General features: G+C 33.5%; 1 protein-coding gene across 1 annotated transcript; it reads left to right on the forward strand.

Annotated features, from left to right (window-relative positions):
* Nucleotides 1-4495: 4495 nt before the first annotated feature.
* LOC142229380 (glutamate--cysteine ligase-like) lies at nt 4496-12401 on the forward strand. The gene is made up of 3 exons (XM_075299930.1): nt 4496-6076; nt 11730-11911; nt 11978-12401. Exons 1-3 carry the CDS (start codon nt 4496-4498, stop codon nt 12078-12080), a joined length of 1866 nt encoding a protein of 621 aa, XP_075156045.1. The 3' UTR covers nt 12081-12401.
* The last annotated feature ends 13517 nt before the right edge of the window (nt 12402-25918 follow it).

Below are 25918 nucleotides of genomic sequence, written 5' to 3' on the forward strand. Positions count from 1 at the left end.
TGTTAACATTATTTAGTTTTATTGGATAAAACGGCGCCAGCCAGTCTGTCTCAGAAGAAATATACAAGAATTTATGCGCACACGATGACATTCATGAATGGGTTCTTGCATGGAAACAAAATGGCCAGTCCAAAGCGTCATTCTTTGGTTGATATTTTATACAAAACAAAAATCGTTACTTTTAGTATTTAGTAAACATATGGAAAAAATTAATGATCATTTAAAATTTTGTTATTACTCGGTTCATTAACAATATTTTATTGATGCTTAATTAAAAAATTACTCCCTAATTGAAATCAGTCAGGGGACCAGAGATATCTTTCTTTATGACTTTGTTATTAAAATCAAAATCTAATTCGATGGAAACCTATCTAAAATCATTGCACGTTTGAAAATCCTACCAATTTTGTATTGTTATTCACAGATCGGTCTAAATAAATAATTTTAAATGGAACATGTTTTACTTGATTTTTTTCTTAAATTTTTTCAATGTTTTTTTTTTTCAAATATTCGGACATATTGTAAATGCAACAATCCCAACAAAGAGAAATAAAAAGATTTGACAAAAATCACCATAAATAGCTGGGTGTATTTGGTGCAGATCATTTACTTCAGTTACTTGTATTCGTCCAAGCAAAACATACGGCGGTCTCCGGTTGAGAATTTTATTTTTCGTAGAATAAAATCTTAATTTGATTTTGGAAATTTTTCCCATCATTTTTTTGACGTGATTTCTTTTTTTTGTAAAATATTTGTGCTCTTTAAAATATAAGGTAATAAATTTGATATGCATGTCATATATGTGTGTTATCTATGAATAATGCAATCATCTATAAACATTATACGTTTTAAATTTACCCGTATAAAAGAGATATAAATCGTGGTGGCATTTTCATATGGATTTTTTTCGGTAATGGGATTATTAACCGAATGATTTGAAAATATTTTGAAAATATATATAAATTATGCATAAATATTTGTTTTGAAAACAAGTGATTCATATACTGGAACGTAATTTTTATGTTGACCCAATTAATAAACCCAAGACTTTACCAATATTTAAAAAAAAAAATTATATATTGTGAGTGAAAAGAATTCAATATACCAAAAAAAAAATAAAAGCCAATGAAAACTTCTAAAACCGATTCATGACTATTAGTTGATTATATTTAAAATTTTATTTAGAAAAAAAAAATATTATTTCCAATAGATTTTCTTCAATTTGACAAAAAAAAGTTTTTACTTATATGTATCGTATTTTTTTGGTATAGAATGTATTATTTTATTTTTTTTATGTATATTTTTTTGGTATAGAAAATCAAAATGCAAAAACAAGTAAGGAAAGTCTAAAGTCGGGCGGGGCCGACTATATTATACCCTGCATCACTTTGTAGATATCATATCACATCCGATACCATATCACGATACCATATCACATCCGTCAAATGTGTTGGGGGCTATATATAAAGGTTTGTCCCAAATACATACATATTTAAATATCACTCGATCTGGACAGAATTTGATAGACTTCTACAAAATCTATAGACTCAAAATTTAAGTCGGCTAATGCACTAGGGTGGAACGCAATGTTAGTAAAAAATATGGGAAACATTTAAATCTGAAGCAATTTTAAGGAAACTTCGCAAAAATTTATTTATGATTTATCGCTCGATATAAAGGGTGGTTAAAATTTCAAGGGCCGATGTTGATTTTGAATAAACCACAAACTATTTAGGAAATTACTGTAATTTTATTTTATTATGATATATTGGTATTACTCAATTATGTATGGAAGAAAATATCGGCCAAATGGGCGCCGCGACCTCGGTGGCACACCTTTATCCGATGGTCCAAATTTTAGATGACGCTGAAGCATAATGGAAGTTCTATGCCGTTAATGTGCCGAATTATCTCATCCTGTAGCTGTTGAATTGTGTTATCGACGTACACCTTTTATTTCAAATAACCCCAAAGAAAAAAGTCCAACGGTGTCAAATCACATGATCTTGGCGGCCAATTGGCATCGCCATTACGTGAGATAACACGGCCATTGAATTTGTTGCGCAAAAGAGCCATTGTTTCGTTAGCTGTGTGGCAAGTTGCACCCTCCTGCTGCAACAACATATCGTCCACATCCATATCTTCCAATTCAGGCCATAAAAAGTTCGTTATCATCTCACGATAGCGAACACCATTCACAGTAACTGCCTGACCGGCCTCATTTTGGAAAAAATACGGTCCGATGATGCCGCCAGCCCATAAACCGCACCAAACAGTCACTCTTTGTGGGTGCATTGGTTTTTCGACAATCACTCTTGGATTCTCATTCGCCCAAATGCGGCAATTCTGTTTATTGACGAATCCACTGAGGTGAAAATGTGCCTTATCACTGAAGATGATTTTCTTCGAAAGTTGATCATCCACTGTTGCCATTTCTTGGAACCATTTAACACGTTGTTGGATTGTGTATCTCTACATGGTTCAAATTGAGTAAGTCTGAAATAGAGAAATGTCAAATAAAATTCGGAAAAAACTTGGCGTTTAGGTGTGGTTCACATTCAACATCGGCCCTTACAATTTAACCACCCTTTATTGATTTTAGACCCCATAAAATATATACTGATCGACTCCGAATCAGCTCCTGAGTCAAACTAGCCCTTGATGTCCCTCCGTCCGTCCAGGTATTTGGTGTTCGCAGTATTCCGGTCGCATTTATTAACCGATTTCGATGAAATTTGGTACAAAGTATTTTTTGGCACAAGGACGAACGCTATTGAATTTGGACAAAAATCGGATCAAATTTAGATATAGCTCTCATATATATGTATCGCCGGATTTCGACAAATTGGGTCACATTGCACTTTTTACCAACCGATCGTTATACAATTTGGCGCAAAGTAATCTTTTTCATCACCCTTCAAGTCTGCGAAATTTCATCGCCATCGGTTCATATTTAGACCCTTATTTATCAACAGATAAAACCCTTATTTATCAACCGATCGTACTCAAAGTTGGCTAAATGTAATCTTTTATAGCAACTAACTGTATGTGCAAAATTTCATCGAAATCGGTTCAGATTTAGATATAGCTCCCGATTTTCCCAAATTGGGCCATAAAACCCTTATTTATTAATCGATCTTACTCAAAATTGGCTAGATCCAGTCCCCTATAGTACTAACTAAATGTGCAAAATTTCATCGAAATCGAATCAAATTTAGATATAGCTCCCATATATATGTATCGCCCGATTTTGCCAAATTTGGCCGTAAAACCCTTATTTATCGACCGATCTTACTCAAAGTTGGCTAAATGTAATCTTTTATATAACTCCCATATATATGCATCGCTCGATTTTCTCAAATTTTGCCAAAATATTCTTATTTTTTAACCAATGTTACTAAAATTTAAAATTTTGATGTACTAGCCGATCGTATTTAGACTTACATGTAATTCTTACATAATAATATTGTCCTATTTTCACAAATTTGATTTTAGTACCCACACCAATTGAGAGATTTCCTATTTTTTAATAATGGACTTAAAATTAGTGGCATACTAACTCTGTAGGTGCAAAGTCAACTATAGCTCCCAATATCAGACATTTCTGCTCAGATTGTGACAAGACCCCCATAAACATGCACCCCTTAATGTTCTTAAATTTGGAAATACGCTTTATCTCCCAACCCTATTTCAATAGTACCCAACAAATGCTTCTGTGTACTTATTCAGTAGGGCTGGTTTAGGGTATGATATAGTCGGCCCACCCGTCTTTCTACTTTACTCTCTTGTTTAATAACTCATTTCATCACCAAGTTATAATAAAATTCGCCAAAAAAGTTTTTTATTCTGCTTTTACCGATTTATTTTCGATTCGAGGAAGAATAATTGTAAATAAATAAATAATAACACAATAAATAATTTATTGTCTCAATTAAAAAACTAAAACAAAATCAATTAAACTTTTAATTGGATCAATTTAAAAATAATTAATTTTTTAATCGGGTATAGTTTGTTTCTAATTAATTATGTTTATTTTCAATTAAAAAAATAATTTTTTTGAATCGGAAAACACAAACAATTTTATGTCGCACTTCCTCTCCAACGATATCCGCCAGACTGTCAATACATTTGTTAGTAATGTCATACTCACGCTCTTGTATATCCCCAGTGTGGCGTCTTCGAGTTCACTTGCTCTTTTGTCCAATATTTATATGTGGTGCCCTCTTGCATGCACACGATCACGAGAGCTCCCCAAAGAAACATTGCGAATAAATTTGTTTTGATCACACCACACATATGCCATATATAATCACGTGTTTGATTTAAGACATTCGGTATTTATAAATACCGGTTGATATACTGTTGTCAACAACATGATCACGGGTTTCAGAAATTTATGCACCTATTACGAATGTTTTGATCTCGTGATTACCCAAAATTAACCATGTGACCTTATCCACTAACATTATTTCTATTCTTGTTCATATTTCCAGTTATGGGTCTTCTAACTGAGGGCAGACCCCTGCCATGGCCTGAGACCAAAGCACTTGCCGAACATGTGCGTCGTCATGGTATTGAACAATTCATAAATCATTATCATAAGCTGAAAGATCGTAAAGGTGACTCCCTGAAGTGGGGAGATGAAATCGAATACATTTTAGTGAGATTCGATGATAAACAGAAAAAAGCTCGAGTAGTTTTGAAAGCGGAAGCTTTGCTTGAGGTTTTAAATGAGAAAGAGGAAACAAATCCACATGCTTGTAAGGCTTTGTGGCGTCCGGAGTTTGGAGCCTATATGATAGAGGGTACACCTGGCAAACCCTTTGAAGGATTTCTCACGCATTTCAATATGTTGGAACCAAATATGCATCATCGCCGTCAAGAAGTCAACGAATTGCTGGAGAGGAATGAATGTATTCTGTCATTGGCAAATTTCCCTCGTCTCGGATGTCCTGAGTTTACATATCCAATTTATATGCCACAGCCCAACAATCCTCAGTCCGTTACAATGTCCAAATATTATCCAGATGAGGCTACATTTGGAGGCCATCCTCGATTTAAGACTGCCGCAAGAAATGTGCGCATGCGTAGAGGTGATAAGGTAGCAATTAAAGTTAAAGTATTCAAGGATAAACACACACAATTACCAGTGGAAGGAAGCCCACCCAATGAGCCCGATGTAGTTGTGATGGATGCCACAGGTTTGGGTATGGGTTGTGGATGTCTACAGGTGACATTCCAAGCCGCAGATGTACAGGAAGCAAGAGTTTTATATGACCAATTGGCTACCATGTGTCCCATAATGTTGGCCCTAACAGCAGCCTCTCCCATATATCGGGGCTATTTAACTGAAACGGATTGCCGATGGAGTGTTATTAGTTCATCGGTGGATTGTCGTACTCCAGAAGAAAGAGGCCTTAATCCCTTGAGGGAAAATAAATGCCGTATACCCAAATCACGATGTGATTCCATCAGTTCATATCTCTCCCCAAAAGGTGCCGAGTACAATGATCTACCTTTGCCTTATCATCAAAGAGACTACGATCGTTTACGCCAAGGTGGTATAGATCACCTATTGGCCCAACATGTGGCTCATCTCTTTGTTCGAGATACCATATGTTTGCTTAGTGAGAAAGTCCATCAAAATGACAAAGAAGATACGGATCATTTTGAAAATATACAATCTACTAATTGGCAAACGATGCGCTTTAAACCACCTCCACCAAATTCCTCGATAGGATGGCGTATTGAATTCCGTCCATGTGATGTACAGATAAGCGATTTTGAAAATGCAGCAATTGTGTGCTTTGTGATTTTATTGACCCGTATTATTTTGGCCTATGATTTGAATATGCTAATACCCTTGAGTCGCGTTGATGAAAATATGAAAACGGCACAGAAGAGAGATGCAAGTCGCCAGGGAAAATTCTGGTTCCGCAAAAATATAAAACCAAATTCAAATATTTATGCCCAAACAAGCAATGGGACAAACGGCTTCCATGAAAATGGATATTGCACAAAGACATCGCAAGAGGAGTATGAATTGATGACCATGAATGAGATATTTAATGGAAAGGTTAGTTAATAATTAATTTTGAATTTTTTGTTTTGTTAATATGCACACCAAGCCGAAACGAAAAATATTTGCTGTTAAACTCATGCATAGAAGTCTGGTAAAAATAAAAAGTCGGTGTCTGTTGTTCCATTTTCGTAACATTTTTAGGGTTTAAAATATTACCCAAACATGTTGTTGAAAATATCAGGAACCAAAAATAGTTTTTTTTGTACATTCCTGCCCTCGATTATCTCTTAAACTCGTTAATGAGATCACACAACATGTTGTTGAATTTACTGAGGGATTATATAAATGAACTTAGGTTCAAAAAATCTGGCAAAAGCCCTGGAAGTCGGAATATGAGAATCACCTTTTAAGAGCAGACGGGGAACTTTGGCACCGATATGGTACTATTAATTCAAGAGAAAGAGAATCACTCTGACATGGAGCTCAGGCTCACTGGATGTCTCCTCGATTATCTTTTAAACTCGTTAATGAGATCACACAACATGTTGTTGAATTTACTGAGGGATTATATAAATGAACTTAGGTTCAAAAAATCTGGCAAAAGGCCTGGAAGTCGGAATATGAGAATCACCTTTTAAGAGCAGACGGGGAACTTTGGCTCCGATATGGTACTATTAATTCAAGAGAAAGAGAATCACTCTGACATGGAGCTCAGGCTCACTGGATGGCTGTGAATTCGAAATTAGTTTGACAGCTTTCCCCTTTTTCCGAAAGCTGTTTAGAAGATTTTTCTGTAGTGTCTACTACAAATTCCTTTGGGTATAGAATATAAGTCAGTGATTTGTATGCTTTCAAAGGAAAGAAAAATTTGTAGATTTAATCACGAAATTAGCTGATCCAATTAATTTTTAATTGAAATATCTTCAATCACAGAAATGATAGCATCAATCACTAAATTAATAAATTAATTGATCTCATTAAAAAAAATTAATTGATATCATTAATTTTTATGAATGATTTTCCTTGTCGTAATTTAAACATTATTGTGGAATTATTAAAATGTTTGTGATATTGTTTTCTGTGTTTGATATAAAGATTTTGATAACATTCTTTAGACCCATTAACTCATTTGCTAAACATTTTTTATATAGGACCATTTTTTAGAAGTGTTTTACCCGATTTGCCTTAAGATTGGTATTTGAAATCTTTAACGGCTGAGAATAAATATTTCGATTTTTTTATACCCTCCACAATAGGATGGGGGTATATTAACTTTGTCATTCCGTTTGTAACACATCGAAATATTGCTCTAAGACCCAATAAAGTATATATATTCTGGGTCGTGGTGAAATTCTGAGTCGATCTAAGCATGTCCGTCGTCCGTCCGTCTGTTGAAATCACGCTAACTTCCGAACGAAACAAGTTATCGACTTGAAACTTGGCATAAGTAGTTGTTATTGATGTAGGTCGGATGGTATTACATATGGGCCATATCGGACCACTTTTACGTATAGCCCCAATATAAATCGACCCCCCAGATTTGGCTTGCGGAGCCTCTTGGAGAAGCAAAATTTGCCCGATCCGGTTGAAATTTGGTACGTGGTGTTAGAATATGGTCCCTAACAATCATGAAAAAATTTGTCCACATCGGTCCATAATTATATATAGCTCCCATATAAACCGATCCCCAGATTTGACCTCCGGAGCATCTTGGAGGATCAAAATTCACCCGATCCGGCTGAAATTTGGTACGTGGTGTTAGAATATGGTCCCTAACAATCATGCAATAATTGGTCCACATCGGTCCATAATTATATATAACCCCCATTTAAACTGATCCCAATATTTGACCTCCGGAGCCTCTTGGAGGAGCAAAATTCATCCGATCCGGTTGAAATTTGGTACGTGGTGTTAGAATAGGGTCCCTAACAATCATGCAATAATTGGTCCATATCGGTCCATAATTATATATAACCCCCATTTAAACCGATCCCCATATTTGACCTCCGGAGCCTCTTGGGGGAGCAAAATTCATCCGATCCGGTTGAAATTTGGTACGTGGTGTTAGTGTGTGGTCTTTAACAACCATGCACAAATTAGACCATATCGGTTCATAATTATATATAGCCCCCATATAGATCGATCCCCAAATTTGATCTCCGGAACCTCTTGGAGAAGCAAAATTCATCCGAATCGGTTGAAATTTGGTTCCTTGCGCTAGTATATGGCCACTAACAACCATGCTAAAATTGGTCCATATCGGTCTATAGTTATATATAGCCGATCCCCAATCACACAAAAATTGGTCCATATCGCCAAATATAATCTAACAACATTTTATTTCTATAGAAAATTTTGTAAAAATTTTATTTTTTATATGTTTTTTTTTTTAAATTTATCTTCATAATTTATTGTGATTTGAAATAAAATAATAATAATAATTTTATTGCTATAGAAAAATTTTTCAAAATTTTATTTCTATAGAAAATTTTGTCAAAATTTTATTTCTATAGAATTTTAAAATTTTATTTCTATAGAAAATTTTGTCAAAATTTTATTTCTATAGAATTTTAAAATGTTATTTCTATGGAAAATTTTATCAAAATTTTGTTCCTATCGAAAATTTTGTCAAAATTTTATTTCTATAGAAAATTTTATCAAAATTTTATTCCTATAGAAAATTTTGTCAAAATTTTATTTCTATAGAATTTTAAAATTTGATTTCTATGGAATATTTTGTCAAAATTTTATTTCTATAGAATATTTTATCAAAATTGTATTTCTATAGAAAATGTTCTCAAAATTTTATTTCTATAGAAAATTTTGTCAAAATTTTATTTCTATAGAAAATTTTGTCAAATTTTATTTCTATAGAAAATTTTATCAAAATTTTATTCCTATAGAAAATTTTTTCAAAATTTTGTTTCTATAGAATTAAAAATTTTATTTCGATAGAAAATTTTGTCAAAATTTTATTTCTATAGAAAATTTTGTCAAAATTTTATTTCTATAGAATTTTAAAATTTTATTTCTATCTAATATTTTGTCAAAATTTTATTTCTATAGAATATTTTATCAAAATTTTATTTCGATAGGAAATTTTGTCAAAATTTTATTTCTATAGAAAATTTTGCAAAATTTTATTTCTATAGAAAATTTTGTCAAAATTTTATTTCTATAGAAAATTTTGTCAAAATTTTATTTCTATAGAAAATTTTGTCAAAATTTTATTTCTATAGCAAAATTTGCCAAAATTTTATTTCTATAGAAAATTTTGTCAAACTAAATTATATACGTATTTAATCGGCCTTTTTATACCCTCCACCATAGGATGGGGGTATATTAACTTTGTCATTCCGTTTGTAACACATCGAAATATTGATCTAAGACCCCATAAAGTATATATGTTCTGGGTCGTGGTGAAATTCTGAGTCGATCTGAGCATGTCCGTCCGTCCGTCCGTCCGTCTGTTGAAATCACGCTAACTTCCGAACGAAACAAGCTATGGACTTGAAACTTGGCACAAGTAGTTGTTATTGATGTAGGTCGGATGGTATTGCAAATGGGCCATATCGGTCCACTTTTACGTATAGCCCCCATATAAACGGATCCCCAAATTTGGCTTGCGAGGCCTCTAAGAGAAGCAAATTTCATCCGATCCGGCTGAAATTTGGTACATGGTGTTAGTATATAGTCTCTAACAACCATGCGAAAATTGGTCCAAATCGGTCCATAATTATATATAGCCCCCATATAAACCGATCCCCCGATTTGGCTTGGAAGGCCTCTAAGAGCAGCAAATTTCATCCGATCCGGCTGAAATTTGGTACATGGTGTCAGAATATGGTCTCTAACAGCCATGCAAAAATTGGTTGACATCGGTTCATAATTATATATAGCCCCCATATAAACCGATCCCCCGATTTGGCTTGCAAGGCCTCTAAGAGAAGCAAATTTCATCCGGTCCGGCTGAAATTTGGTACATAGTGTTAGTATATAGTCTCTAACAACCACGCAAAAATTGGTCCACATCGGTCAATAATTATATATAGCCCCCATATAGACCTATCCCCAGATTTGACCTCCAGAGCCCCTTGGAAGAGCAAAATTCTTCCCATGCGGTTGAAATTTGGTACGTGATGTTAGTATATGGTATCCAACAACCATGCAGTAATTGGTTCCTATCAGCCCATAATTATATATAGCTCCCATATAAACTCATCCCCAGATTTGACCTCCGGTGCCTTTATGATAAGCAAAATTCATCCGATCTGCTTGAAATTTGGTACGTGGTATATGATATTTAACAACCATGCCATGATATTTAACAACCATGCCAAAAGTGGTCCATATCAGTCCATAATCATATATTGCCCCATATAAACCGATCCCGAGATTTGGTTTTGGAGCCTCTTGGAGGAGCAAATTTCATCCGAGTCAGTTGAAATTTGGTACATTGTGCTAGTATATGGTCGTTAACAACCATGCCATATCGGTCTATAGTTATATATATCCCTCAGATAAAGCGATTTCCAATCACACAAAAATTGGTCCATATCAAGTTCATAATTGTATATAGCCCCCATATAAGCGACCCCCATATTTCAATTCTGGCTCTCTACGTACCGTGCAAAAAGTCCAAATCGATTCGTAATATATACCACGTATGGACTAACTCACAATTTAGAAAACGGTGTTAAGAAGTTTTAAGATACCGCAACCCAAGTAATTCGATTGTGGATGACAGTCTTTCGTAGAAGTTTCTACGCAATCCATGGTGGAGGGTACATAAGATTCGGCCTGGCCGAACTTACGGCCGTATACACTTGTTTTTGTTTAATATATACCGCATAAGGACTAACTTACGACTTAGAAGACAGTGTTAATAAGTTTTAAGATACCTTGCCATCGGCAAGTGTTACCGCAACCCAAGTAATTTGATTGGGGCCAAAAAGCAGTTAATCGTCTGCACTGAAAAAAATATTGCCGTGAGGTCAACGATTTCATGTCTTTAAAATACGAATGCCAATTTTGCTTAGGATAGAAGACGCATTTCTCTAACATAATGTTTTTTTCCTTGTCCAAAAGTCAATAAACTTTTCAATGAAGTCGTATTAGCCTTATAATTAAGTGATTTGACTTAAAAATGGGTATCATAACATGAAAGAATTTTTTTTTTTGGGCTATGGTCAACTTGACTTTAATAATTCAGAAAAATTCTTTGAATTTAATGAAATTGTCTTTAAATTTGTTGTCTTTTTGCATCTTGACTACAAAGCAAAAAATCATTCAAATATAGGACATGTTTTTCAACACTTTATTTTATAGACTTTTTTACTTGAAACATAGACAAAATTTCTACTGGAAGTCGAGTCTGAATTTGGAAAATAAAGGTGTCGATAGCTCGTTTTTTAAGAACTTTGATAGCATATGAAGAAAAAAGCTGAAAAAGCCAAAAATTGAAATTTGCTTCCTAGAAGCAAGTACACAAAACCCAAATTTAAAAGAGAATTGTGTCTTAAAAGTATCTTTACTTGTATTCTCCGCTTCTTTGGCTCTGAATCAATACCAGAATTTTTAAAGTAAAGACAAAATCTTTGGAACCGAAAAAATCTTTGGAACTTTTTCAGATTTTTTTTATCAGATTTTTTTTATCAGATAATATCTAAATTATTTCCTATAATAAAATGTTTCTCTTATTTCACAGACCAACGTCTTCCCTGGTTTGATTCCTTTAATATTCCAATATCTTGAACCTATGGACATAGATACCATCACTTATGGTGTCATAGAGAAATATTTGCGGTATATACAAAAACGAGCCTCTGGAGAAATAGTCACTGGTGCCCAATGGATAAGAGAGCAAGTGCTGAAACATCCAGAGTACAAGTAAGAATTCATTATAAAAATGTTTTTTTTTCTTTAATATGTAATACTTGTTTTACTTCCATATAGACAAGATTCAATTGTGAGTGAACGAATCAATTATGACCTTCTTAAGACAATTCAAGGCATACAAAATGGAAAATTTGCTGAACACATTCTAAGAAGTGGTTGAATCAAGATCAAATGTCGATGTAATGGCCTTTCTCTCATTTGAAGAAAATTTAAGATGTATTATATTGAATTTTAACAAGCCGAAATGAAAAACTGCGGAATCTAAATTCAATACTCACTTTTGGCATAAAATTGCTATGTTTCAGCGTGAGATTAAGTTAAAATCTATTTTACAATAATTAAACTATATAGCATGCTATAAAATATTCCCATACATTTTATGGTAAGAAACGTATAGTCAAAATTTAAAGTGTTTCTGATTGCAAAAATGTATAAATTTTATACATCTTTTGTACAAGTTTAAATAAAATTTGAAACCATAAGTGCAAGACTCTAGTGTAAGTTAAAACATATTTTAAAATATAAAAGTATTTTTTAAGATGTTTAAACAACTAGTTTGGTATTATACAACCAAAATCTAATAATAAATAATTATATAAATAAAAATAACGTAGCAAATATTTGTATACACTTATAGAAAAAATATTGCATATAAATGCAGTTGCAGTTACCATATATAACAAATAACATTTCGTAAAATGTAATCCAAAGGATTTTCAAAAATCATAAATAGTGTTTCTATGACAAGTTTTTTTTGAAATTATTCCTTAACGGAATGACATATTGCGAGGGTTCCCTTTTATATTTCGGAATTGGGAAACCATAATTTGCAATCTGTTAACTTTATTGTAAGGCTTGCCATTTTGAGGTTATACGTAGGCAGAACGTTTTGACATACAAGTACACCCAGAGAAGGAATATGTTCACCTCAAACATGTTTTAAGAGCAAAATGTTATTTTTGGGTGGTGACCATGTAAGATGGTTTTCGCAACCATGTTATTTTCTCGGAAATCTTGTATCTGATTTGACGAGAAAATAACATTTTAGTGACAAACATGTTACATGGTCTCCATACAAAAATAACATTTTGTTCTTGAAACATGTTTGAGGTGATCATATTCCTTCTCTGCGTGTACGAGCGCTTTTGGATTGTTTACAACAACTTAAAAAAATGGAATTCAATCGTGAATATTGATTATTATTATATGCTATATATAAAGGTTTTTGTTCCCCTATACATACATTTAAATCTGATTCGATCAGGACAAAATTTGTTAGCCTTTAAAAAAACTGTATACATAAAATTTCAGCCGAATAATCCCCTGGGGTGGAACACAATGTTAGTAAAAAAATATGGGAAACATTTAAATCTGAAGCAATTTGTAGGCAACTTTGAAAAAGTGCATATATGATTTATCGGTCGATAGTTATGTATTAGAAGTATAGAAAAATGTAAGTCATTCTTACAAGTTTTCGACTTAGCAGTGCGATTTTACAAGGAAAATGTTGATATGATATATATGGGAGCTATATATAACTCTGAACCGATTTCAACCAAATTTGGTATGCATAGTTACCATGTTATTTCTGCGCAAAATTTAAAGCAAATTAGAGCAAAATTCAGGCTTCTGGCGGCATATAAGTCCATATCGGGCGAAAGATATATATGGGAGATATATATAAGTCTGAACTGATTTCAACCAAATTTGGCATGCACAGCTACACTATTAATTCTACTCCCTGTGTAAAATTTAAAGCAAATTAGGGCAAAACTCTGGCTTCTGGGGCCATATAAGTACAAATCGGGCGGAAGATATACATATATATGGGAGCTATATCTAAGTCAGAACCGATTTCAACCAAATTTGGCATGTATAGTTACAATATTAATTCTCCTCCCTGGGCAAAATTTAAAGAAAATTAGGGCAAAACTTTGGCTTTTGGGGCCATATACAGTGGCGTGCAGAAATGAATACTTAATTATTTTTTTTTTCAATTTTCAAAAAAAGCAGCAATAAAGAAATTCAAAATAATTTTATTTTTCCTTTATTCCTTCTTCAACAACAAAAAACTCAAAACAAAAAGTAACTAATTCAGAGAGATAAATAAACATAACAAAAAACTCGCATGTACTCAATTTTGCACTTTTTGATCATAAAACCAAAATATACCTTTAGTTTTGTATTTTTTGTCTTTCTTTATGATCAGTAATACAACTTTGTGTTTAGAAACGTGTTTGCTAGTAAGAGTTAAAGCTTTATTCAAAGTGTACTGCAATAATATCAAGTAAAAATTGAAATGAAAAAGTTATCGCGCGATGTGGAGGACAATTTAGTTTCCTTAACTAATAATGGGTCTTCATCGCGGAAAATAGCCAAGGAACTAAATATAAGTCAGTATTTGCTTATTGGCGTCCAAAAAGACAAAATACTACTCCCATAGAGCAAACTAGAGGCCGCCGAAAACTGTTGACCGAAGCGGACGCTCGCCTTATGATAGCAGAAATGTTGCCAAAAATAAGCAAGTTAGTGAATGGACAGCAAGGCGAGCGCTTCACAACATTGGTTATGTTTCAGCTGTAAAAAAAATAACCCGGAGTCGTACACTTCATATGTTTGTAACAGAAGAAATATTTCGACAAATTAGATTCGATTGGGGTTTTTAATCGAACAACGAAAAACGAAGTACTGGATTTCAGGTCATTTAAAGTATATTTACACGCAAAGAAAAAAAAAAACGTTTGGAAAACGTGTACCGAAAACGTTTTTCTTTTGTTAGAGTTTTTTGAATTGCTTCGAAAAGTATACACTTTTACCACCAAAAAAATTCGTTTGTGACAAAATTTTTATTTTTTCAATAAAAAAAGTTATTTTTGAACCAACAAACACATACCATTTCGTTTATATCAAACACTGTTCTTTTCTGACTTTAGGTCTTTAATAAGACACATTTTACAGTTCATAGTAAAAATTTAATATAGTAGAATGTAATGTTGAACATTTTTTTCGGAATCTTCCGACCATATCTGGAATATATGTAAAAAAAAAACTTTGGTCGAAGCAGGGATCGAACCACGACCCTTGGCATGCAAGTCGGACGTAGCAACCACTGCTCCACGGTGCCCAACTAAATGTATTTTTCTGTTAAATAAACTTTGTTTAATCGGCTCGTGGGCGCCGCAAGCTATGCTATATAAATATAACTTATATGGGTAATTGTCTATTGATGACAATAACGGCTACATAGCTCAGTGGATGGTGTGTTGGCTTACAAATTGCATGGTCCGCGGTTCGATTCCCCGTCCAGGCGAAAGGTAAATAAAAATTTTAAATTTATAAAATCGTATAATTTCTCCTACATTGTTTGTATTACAGAAAAAGGTGCTAATAACTAAAAAACTTTGTGGAAGTGAGAAAGATGTGAGGGAAAATGCAATTAGCTAGAAAAAAATTTTTTGAGGTAGTCTTTATGAAATTGTTTTTACATCCTGGAAAAGATTAAACGTTTATCACAAAAAGTATATTCTTTTCTTCTAAATACACTTCCTTTCAACGAAAAGCAAATGAGAAAAGAACTTTGTTTGTCTAAAATTTCGTTTGGGAGGAAAGAATTATTTTTTGCGTGTATATGGGTGAAATTTCAAGGTGATATAAAAAGTAGGTTTTACTAGAATATGGGCTGATTTTTTTTCGATTTTTAAGCCTATATATACTCTTGATAAAGGTACAATTTTAAGGCAATATAGCAGTAGAGGCTAACGTTCTGAATTTTTGGCAGGCATGTTGAGTTCGAAGATGGGTCACACCGAACAATTTTGTGATATAGCACCTTCATATAAACCCATTTCCGATTTGTTTTAAGAAATTTTACCCAGTCTAAAATTTTCATAAGATTTGTCAGAAATTTTGAGTTATTTGAGATCCATAAATAAATGCCAAGAATTCCCGTCGGCCCAGATTTTGTATATGGAGATAATTATTTGAGAAAACTCCATATACTCCATCGGGTATATGGAAGCTGTAATTTTAAATTAAACCTCTGCCAACGTGCCATCTGAGGCGGACTTTTAGGCGGACTTTATCTACCCATATTTTGATGTGGTCTCTATATAGCCTTATCCCCCATTTTCAGGAAGCTCCGTTAGTGCTACGTTAGCTAACGAACTTTTAAACCGTTCTATGGACATGTCTGTCATCATGTCTATATATTCCATATGCCAGTTAGCAACTTAACTGCTAAAAATTTTTCAGTTAAAGTTAACCGGAGAGAAGATATTTTTATTTTGCTTTCTGTTAACTGGGAGTTAAAGTCTAACGGGGATACATGAAAATGGCCGTTATGTCGTATTTTAATTTATTGGTCTGAAATTAAAATGTAGAGTTCTTTACATTGCTAAAATGCTGAGATTTGTCGTCGAGTCGTATCAAAAATTAAAATTAGAGTTCTTATGGACATATAAACACATATGGCAATACAGAATACTTATATCGGTCTATTTTTGGAACACTACACCTTAAAATTACAATTGGAATACTGTTAAAATGAGATTTAGGTACACCACCTGGTGTCGACTACGGAGTCGGAGTCGAGGCTAATAAGAAATGCTGGAGTCGGAGCCGGAGTCGAGCAAAATTGACTCGACTCCACAGCCCTGGTGGAAGCATCATGGTTTGGGGCTGCTTCACTTGGTGGCACATTGGGCCATTGCAGAAAATTGATGGTATAATGAAGAAGGAAGACTACCTAGCACATTTGCAGACTCATCTTCCCGAGTTTCCTGAGTTCGATCAACTTCATTTTACGGTCATTCAAAATCATTTTGTGGATTTTTTTGATGTTTTCGTCGGTAACCACCTCTTTCGGGCGTCCACTGCGTTCACCGTCCTCCAATCAATTATTGTTGATTTCCCTGGGGCAGAGTCCGGAAACTCATTATCAAGCCAAGTTTTTGCTTCCACCGTATTTTTTCTCTTCAGAAAACAGAATTTTATCAAAACACGAAATTCCTTTTTTTTCCATTTTTTTTCACAATAACAAAAGTTGCTTCATAAAAGACGCTCTATCTCACAAACGAATTGACTTACAGACGTCAAATTTTGACACGAATCATTTGAAGGTTGGTACTATATAAAAATAATATGCATTTAATACTAGCGACGCCATCTATGTGTCAGACCGGGGAGTTATCAGGGTATTAAAATAATAAATTTTTTTCTGGGTAAAATAATTGAATTTAAAAATTGGTTAAATATCTTTAGTGCTATACGAAGTTCAAGACAGGTAAATCGTCTAAATAAAATGTTGTTGCCGTTTTTTGTGGGTATAAGTGTACAAAACAGCGGTCCGTGTTTACTATTACTAGCAGTTTTTTCTATGAGTGTAATAGATTGAAATTGGATCCATATAAAATAAATCCAGAAATTTATATGGATCAGCCAGGATTGCCGTTGAGAAGTACAGTCGAAGCTCTATTTAACGAATACCGTATTCACCGAAAATCTAATTTAGCGAACGTCCAATTTCTTTACATTGAGTATTGTAAATAACGAACGATTGGCAAAATTTACGTCAGATTTTATGAAGTCTTCTTTTATAAGGAAATAAACAACTAATTTACACCCAAACAAAAGTGTACCCACCAGGTACAAGGTACATTTTAGAAAATGTTAACTAAAATAGGTTTTGCAACAGGTTTTTTGTCGAATTGAAGAAAATTTATTAAAAAAATTATTATTTAGGAAAGTATGAACTATTTTATTTTTAGTAAAATTTGTATTTGTATACAACTTTTTTTCTTATTTTTAGTTCAGTAAGCAAAAATTTTGCAAATAAGAAAAATTGGCAAAATTTAACTAAAATCAACTATTTTTCATGAACTAAAAGTTAAGTTATTATTAGCGCCCCTTTCTCGTGTGTACTGGTGGTTTTAGTTGCATTTAAGCATTAAACAAGTATATACGGCCGTAAGTTCGGCCAGGCCGAATCTTATGTACCCTCCACCATGGATTGCGTAGGAACTTCTACTAAAGGCTGTCATCCACAATCGAATTACTTGGGTTGCGATAACACTTGCCGATGGCAAGGTATCGTAAAACTTTTTAACACTGTCTTCTAAATTGTAAGTTAGCCCATACGGGGTATATATTAAACAAAAAAAGGCCGATTAAATACGTATATAATCTAGTTTGACCAAATTTTCTATAGAAATAAAATTTTGACAAAATTTTCTATAGAAATGAAACCTTGACAAAATTTTCTATAGAAATAAAATTTTGACAAAATTTTCTATAGAAATAAAAATTTGACAAAATTTTCTATAGAAATAAAAACTTGACAAAATTTTCTATAGAAATAAAATGTTGACAAAATTTTCTATGGAAGTAAAATGTTGACAAAATTTTCTATAGCAATACAATTTTGACAAAAATTTCTATAGAAATAAAATGTTGACAAAATTTTGTATAGAAATGAAATTTTGACAAAATTTTGTATAGAAATAAAATGTAGACAAAATATTCTACAGAAATAAATTTTTTACAAAATTTTCTATAGAAATAAAATTTTGACAAACATTTGTATAGAAATAAACTTTTGATAAAACTTTCTATAGAAATGAAATTTTAACAAAACTTTCTATAGTAATAAAATTTGACAAAATTTTCTATGGAAATAAAGTTTTGGTAGATTACAAAATTTTCTATAGAAATAAAATTTTGACAAAATTTTCTATGGAAATAAAATTTTGACAAACATTTGTATAGAAATAAACTTTTGACAAAACTTTCTATAGAAATGAAATTTTGACAAAACTTTCTATAGTAATAAAATTTGACAAAATTTTCTATGGAAATAAAGTTTTGGTAGATTGTTTTTGGCGATATGGACCAATTTTTGTGTAATAAGTCATCGGCTATATATAACTAAAGACCGATATGGACCAATTTTTACATGGCTGTTAGAGGCCATATATTGACAAAATGTACCAAATTTCAACCGTATCGGATGACTTTTGCTCCTCCAAGAGGTTCCGGACGTCAAATCTGGGGACGGTTTATATGGGAACTATATATAATTATGGACCGATATGGACCAATTTTTGCATGGGTGTTAGAGACCGTATACTAACACCATGTACCAAATTTCAACTGGATCGGATGAATTTTGCTCTTCCAAGAGGCTCCGGAGGTCAAATCTGGGGATCGGTTTATATGGGGGCTATATATAATTATGGACCGATATGGACCAATTTTTGCATGGTTATTAGAGGCCGTAAACTAACATCAGGTACCAAATTTCAACCGGATCGGATGAATTTTGCCCCTCCAAGAGGCTCCGGAGGTCAAATCTGGGGATCGGTTTATATGGGGGCTATATATAATTATGGACCGATATGGACCAATTTTTGCATGGTTGTTAAAAACCGTATACTAAGACCACGTACTAAATTTCAACCGGATCGGATGAATTTTGCTCCACCAAGAGGCTCCGGTGGTCAAATTTGGGGATCGGTTTATATGGGAGCTATATATAATTATGGACCGATATGGACCAATTTTTGCATGGTTGTTAGAGGCCGTATACTAACATCAGGTACCAAATTTCAACCGGATCGGATGAATTTTGCCCCTCCAAAAGTCTCCGGAGGTCAAATCTGGGGATCGGTTTATATGGGGGCTATATATATTTATGGACCGATATGGACCAATTTTTGCATGGTTGTTAGAGACCGTATACTAAGACCACGTACCAAATTTCAACCGGATCGGATGAATTTTGCTGCTCCGGGAGGCTCCCCAAGCCAAATTTGGGGATCGGTTTATATGGGGGCTATACGTAAACGTGGTCGGATATGGCCCATTTTCAATACCATCCGACCTACATCAATAACAACTACTTGTGCCAAGTTTCAAGTCGATAGCTTGTTTCGTTCGGAAGTTAGCGTGATTTCCACAGACGGACGGACAGCCGGACAGACGGACGGACGGACAGACGGACAGACGGACGGACGGACGGACATGCTTAGATCGACTCAGAATTTCACCACGACCCAGAATATATATACTTTATGGGGTCTTAGAGCAATATTTCGATGTGTTACAAACGGAATGACAAAGTTAATATACCCCCATCCTATGGTGGAGGGTATAAAAATGAGTCTAATGGTCGGTTTCTAAATGACCATTTTGTATGATCCCATACAAAAATTTTACTAACCGGTGGTCTATCCTCCGGTTAAGTATTAATCGGAGGATGAGAAACTGGTCATAAGAGCAATTTCTTTAACAATAATAGACTTCACTGTCTTCTCACCAATCACGTTACTGCAAACATTTTTTTACCTTATAAAGGTTATCAGCTCGATGATGACATCTTGATCTTGATATTGACAGTTCCGATAAGAGCCATGCCTTTGAATCGATTTTTACGAACAGCATCGTTTCTCTCTGTAAATAAAATAAATTGGAAGAAAAATCAGTTGTTTACATTTTTCGATCGGAAGTCCGAACATCAGAACTAGGGCTGTCAGCCGGGATAAATCGAGTCCTGAAATTCCGGGATTTTCGGGACGGGATTTATCCCGAATCCCGGGATTTTTCGGGATCCCGAAAAAATAATTCCAATTTGTTAAATTTGTAACTTTTTATCATTATTTATTAATAAATTGAAGTCTTCATTCAGTGCAAAGGTCCATTAGATTTCATACCCAACAAGTTGAGTTAATAAACATTTATGGTACACCTTGAGTAAGAATTTATTATACATGAGGTATATTATAAAAAGCACAATTTCATCAAAAATCGAAGTAAACGATAAGGTTCTCCTTTGTACAATGACTTCATGTAAAGTGGAATTCGTGCTACATAAAATAAAAAGCAATGATAAATGTCCGCGGACAATATGACAAGATCGCGTTTATCTGATAAAAATTTGGATGTCTTGATATTTAAAAGAAATTTCTTAAAACGAAGAAAAACATGTGAGTAAAGTAGAAAGTCGGGCGGGGCCGACTATATCATACCCTAAACCACCTCTACTGAATTAGTAACCATTGTTTATGAGGGGTATAGGATTGGGAGATAACCCGAATTTCCATATGTAAGAACATTAAGGGGTACATAGTTATGGGAGTTTTATCACAATCTGAACAGAAATGTCTGATATTAGGAGCTATAGTTGATTCTGGACCTACAGAGTTTGTAGGAAATCGGTCAATTAGTTTTGGGTAAGAGAAAATCGCTCAATTAGTTTTGGGTAATAAATCCATAAACTTGTGCAAATCGGCCAATATATTTATGTACAAGCTACATGTATGGCTAAATAGATCGTCTAATACATCAAAATTTGAAATTTACGTACCGTTGGTTACTAAATAAGAGTATTATGGCAAACTTTGGGAAAATCGAGCGATGCATATATATGGGAGCTATATCTAAATCTGAACCAATTTGGATAATATTTGGCAAGTTTTATTGATACTACGGAAGTTTACATTTTGCTAAATTTGAGTAATAAATAATGGTTTTATGGCCAGATTTGTCGAAATCGGGCGATACATATATAAGAGAGCTATATCTAAATCTGAACCGATTTCGATGAAATTTTGCACACTTGAAGGGTTGAAAAAGAATACCTTGTGCCAATTGTGACGATAATCGGTTAGTAAAAAGGTGCAACGTAACCCCATTTGTCGAAATCGGGCGGAACATATATATGGGAGCTATATCTAAATTTGATCCGATTTCTTCTAAATTCAATAGCGTTCGGCCTTGTACCCAAAAAAACACCCTGTACCAAATTTCATCAAAATCGGTTAATAAATGCGACCGGAATCCTGCGAACAACAAATACATGGACAGACGAACGGACTGACACCTACGGACTAGATCGACTCAAGAGATGATTCTGAGTCGATCGGTATATATTTTATGGGGTATAAAATCAATATTTCTGGTAGGCACATTTTTTGGCAGATCAAAGTTATTATACCCTGACCACTATGTGGTTTAGGATATAAAAAGGGTTATCGCAAGTTTACGAAAATATACCTAATCTAATCATAATCCTTAAAATGTTTTGCTGGTTAGATAACGATATGAAATTGTCTTTTAATTTATTTTTTTCTTTTATTCATATTGTTGAGTTGGTCTAATGTTCGTTAAGTATGATAGCAATTTGAAATTGCTTTTTAATTTACACTTATGTTCTTTTGTTAATAACATTGAATCAATTTTTTGGCGCTGTAGATTATTATTACTTATAATATTTAAAGAATCCGGAAAATTTCGGGATCCCGGGATTCTAAATTTTTAAATCCCGAATCCCGGGATTTATAAAAATTGATCTCGAATGACAGCCCTAATCAGAACAACTCAATAAACACAAACGTTTGAAAAATGCTAAATTTCAACAATTTTTCAAACATTTTTTCAAAGGATTAGGGTAATATTCAAGTTGAGAAATTGTTGAGAAAATCGCGTTCTCAACAAAAAAACAGACATTACCCTCAACAGTGAAATTCAACACATTAGCAATAATATCTCAAGTGTTATCCTCAAATTGAAATACATCGCTACTCAATAATTTGTCAAACAATTTTCGATGCGAGTCAAATTCAAAATTAATATCGTTGCAAATACTTTTCAACCTAAATTTGTATGAATGATATCCCCACTTCAAATTGAAAGTCAAAGCCAAAATTCTATGAATTTTGTATAATTTATTCATTTTCATCAAAATAAAATATATAATAATACCCTACACTACATAATACACTACAATACCAATTGGTAAATAATAATCTTATTAAACATATCAACAAATAAGAACAAAAAAAAAAAAAAAAAAAACAACAACAACAACAACAACAAAACTTTAAATATCTTAAACATTATTAGTAAACACTTTTGCATTGATAATTCGTTTTCCTTGCTTTTGGTGTCATAAAACAGCATTAAAATTTATTAACAAGCGGGGAATTTGAAATTAGGAACGTACTGGACCGCGTGTTAGAATTGATTTCCAGCAGAAGGAATTCACAAAATATCCATTTTAAACTGATAATACCATATGAATTAAACTGACGATGTGATGCCCATTTTCATCCAGAAGTTGTTGATTTCAACAATTTGTTGTTTTTAACAATTTTAATTGGTTGCACTTGTAATGTTTCTGGAAACTTTTTCTTGTCGATAAGCCACTCATTTTTCATTGGTCAGCTTCTTAAAGTTTGCAAGAATGTAGCATCCAAAGATTTTGGTTTTCTGCAAAGAGATTTAAATTTAGTGACTTCTCTAAAGTGTTGATTTAATTTTTCATATTGACGTACCAATTATTGTAAACTATTTGAAGCAGTTCCATTTAATTGTCCACCATTTTTTCATCGGTCAGCTTTTTAATGTTTTCAAGACCGTAGAATCCATAATTTTAGTTTCTGCGAAGAGATATACATTTAGTGACTTCCTTAAAGTTTTATTTCATTTTTTATTTTCACTTACCTATTTTTATAAACTATTTGGTTATTTGTCTAAAATTTTCCATTTTTTTATTTCTTGCAATTGACCACGAACTTCGTTGCACAAATAAGTATTGAAAACCACATGGTTTTTTCGTTGCATTTTAGGGTAGTGTTTTGTCAAAGTTTTCTTATATTATCTTCAACAACTTTTCAAAGATTTCGTCAACATTTTGGCAAATTGGAAGTAATTCGCAAACAATTTGAAGATGTATTGAAGATGAGCTATTTCAAGTCAAGTTGAATTTATGTTGAAAATTATATTTACCCTCAAACTGAAAAGTTGTTGCATTTGAAAAACGCTCATCCTGTGTTTATTGGGAATTAACCGGAGAGGTGTGAAGAATGTGTGACACAGAAAGAAATCAATATTCACTAGAGCCCCCTGTTAAGTATATTTTGCCTCTTAACTACGGCACCTTTAGAAAAAATACGTCTTTGCTTTTATTGCATGCTTAATATTCGCCGTCAATAACAGCCTAAACATATGCTACGTTCAGCTTTCTTCGAGCATTTAAGTCATATAGTACATAAACATAGTATAATTTTAGGATTGTTATTTGTGTGCCATCAACAAATCGCCATAAAACCAACGATTATAGATTTGAGGAAGATAGGAAATTGGCTTGCGTCATACCAAATGTTGCATTTACCAGATCAGTTTAATACATGTTTGTAATCTTTTAGTTGTTTTTCGTTTTTATTATACCCACCACCATAGAATGGTGACGGGGGTATAATAAGTTTGTCATTCCGTTTGTAACACATCGAAATATCGATTTCCGACTATATAAAGTATATATATTCTTGATCAGGGAGAAATTCTAAGACGATATAACGATGTCCGTCTGTCCGTCTGTCTGTCTGTCTGTCTGTTGTAATCACGCTACAGTCTTCAATAATGAAGCAATCGTGCTGAAATTTTGCACAAGCTCGTCTTTTGTCTGCAGGCAGGTCAAGTTCGAAGATGGGCTATATCGGTCCAGGTTTTGATATAGTCCCCATATAAACCGACCTCCCGATTTGGGGTCTTGGGCTTATAGAAATCGTAGTTTTTATCCAATTTACCTGAAATTTGAAATCTGGAGGTATTTTATGACCATAAAGAGGTGTGCCAAAAATGGTGAGTATCGGTCCACGTTTTGGTATAGGCCCCATATAGACCGATCTCCCGATTTTACTTCTTGGGCTTATAGAAACCGCAGTTTTTATTCAATTTGCCTGAAATTGGAAATCTAGAGGTATTGTAGGACCACAAATACGTGTGCCAAAAATTGTGAGTATCGGTCCATATTTCGGTATAGCCCCCATATAGACCGATCTCCCGATTTGGGGTCTTGGGCTTATAGAAACCGTAGTTTTTATCCAATTTGTCTGAAATTGGAAATCTAGAGGTATTTTCGGGTCACAAAGAGGTGTGCCGAAAATGGTGAGTATCGGTCCATATTTTAGTATAGCCCCCATAAGAACGATCTCCCGATTTAACTCCTTGGGTTTCTAGAAACCGTAGTTTTTACTTGATATGCCTGAAATTGTAAATATTCTGGTATTTTAGGCTCACAAAAACGTGTATCGGATTAAGTTTTTATCGGTCCATTTGGTAATACCTCCATATAGACCGACTTCACTTCTTGAGGGTGTAGAAGGCGCACTGATCATGAAAATTGCTTGAAACTCAATGTAAAATTTCCAGATTTTACTTCTACAGATTTAAGATTTTAAATCAAGACGTTATTTTATAATTTTCTTGCACACTTACAAGAGATGTTAATGATTCCTCTAAAACTCAAACAAAAATGGTTCTTATAAATCCAGAATCTGATATAGTCCTCATAGGTGAAATCTTTAAATTTTTCTTCGGGAAGTGTTCTCAAGTCCTCAAGCCCTCCTGAAATTTCAAAGGAAACCCTAATATTTGGTTCATGGTGGTGGGTATTTAAGATTCGGCCCGGCCGAACTTACTGCTGTATATACTTGTTTTTTTAATGAAAAATTTAATTTTCCTAATGAAACAATGTTAAATTTTAGGCAACAACAAAAAAAATTACATTTATGGAAATTTATTTCGTGCACTTAATTTCGTTTTATTTGCATTTTAATGCTATGTCAATACTTGTCGTATACGCGTTTGGTTCGAGTATTAAACTAATCTGGTAAATGGTTCGATCTCCTCAGTAGCTATCTTCCTACAATTTATAATCTTTGCATAAAACCCTTTTGATTCTCAAATTAAGTTTGTCAAGTATGTGCCACAGAACATTTTGCTCAAAGAAATAATATAGATCTATATATTTTATTAATAAAAATTAGCGTTGTATATCCAGGACAGTTTTGGTATGCCCACGGTTAGGAAATACTACATTAAATATGATATACCCGTTTTTAGATGTCCAATTTTTTAGTACAAAATATCTGCAACGAGCCCATGTTGCGGCGAATTAATGATGGAAGAACTTCTAAATTAACTTCAATTTAACGCACTGAA

This window comes from Haematobia irritans, chromosome 3, assembly GCF_050003625.1.
Source record: "Haematobia irritans isolate KBUSLIRL chromosome 3, ASM5000362v1, whole genome shotgun sequence".
Lineage (NCBI taxonomy): Eukaryota > Metazoa > Arthropoda > Insecta > Diptera > Muscidae > Haematobia > Haematobia irritans.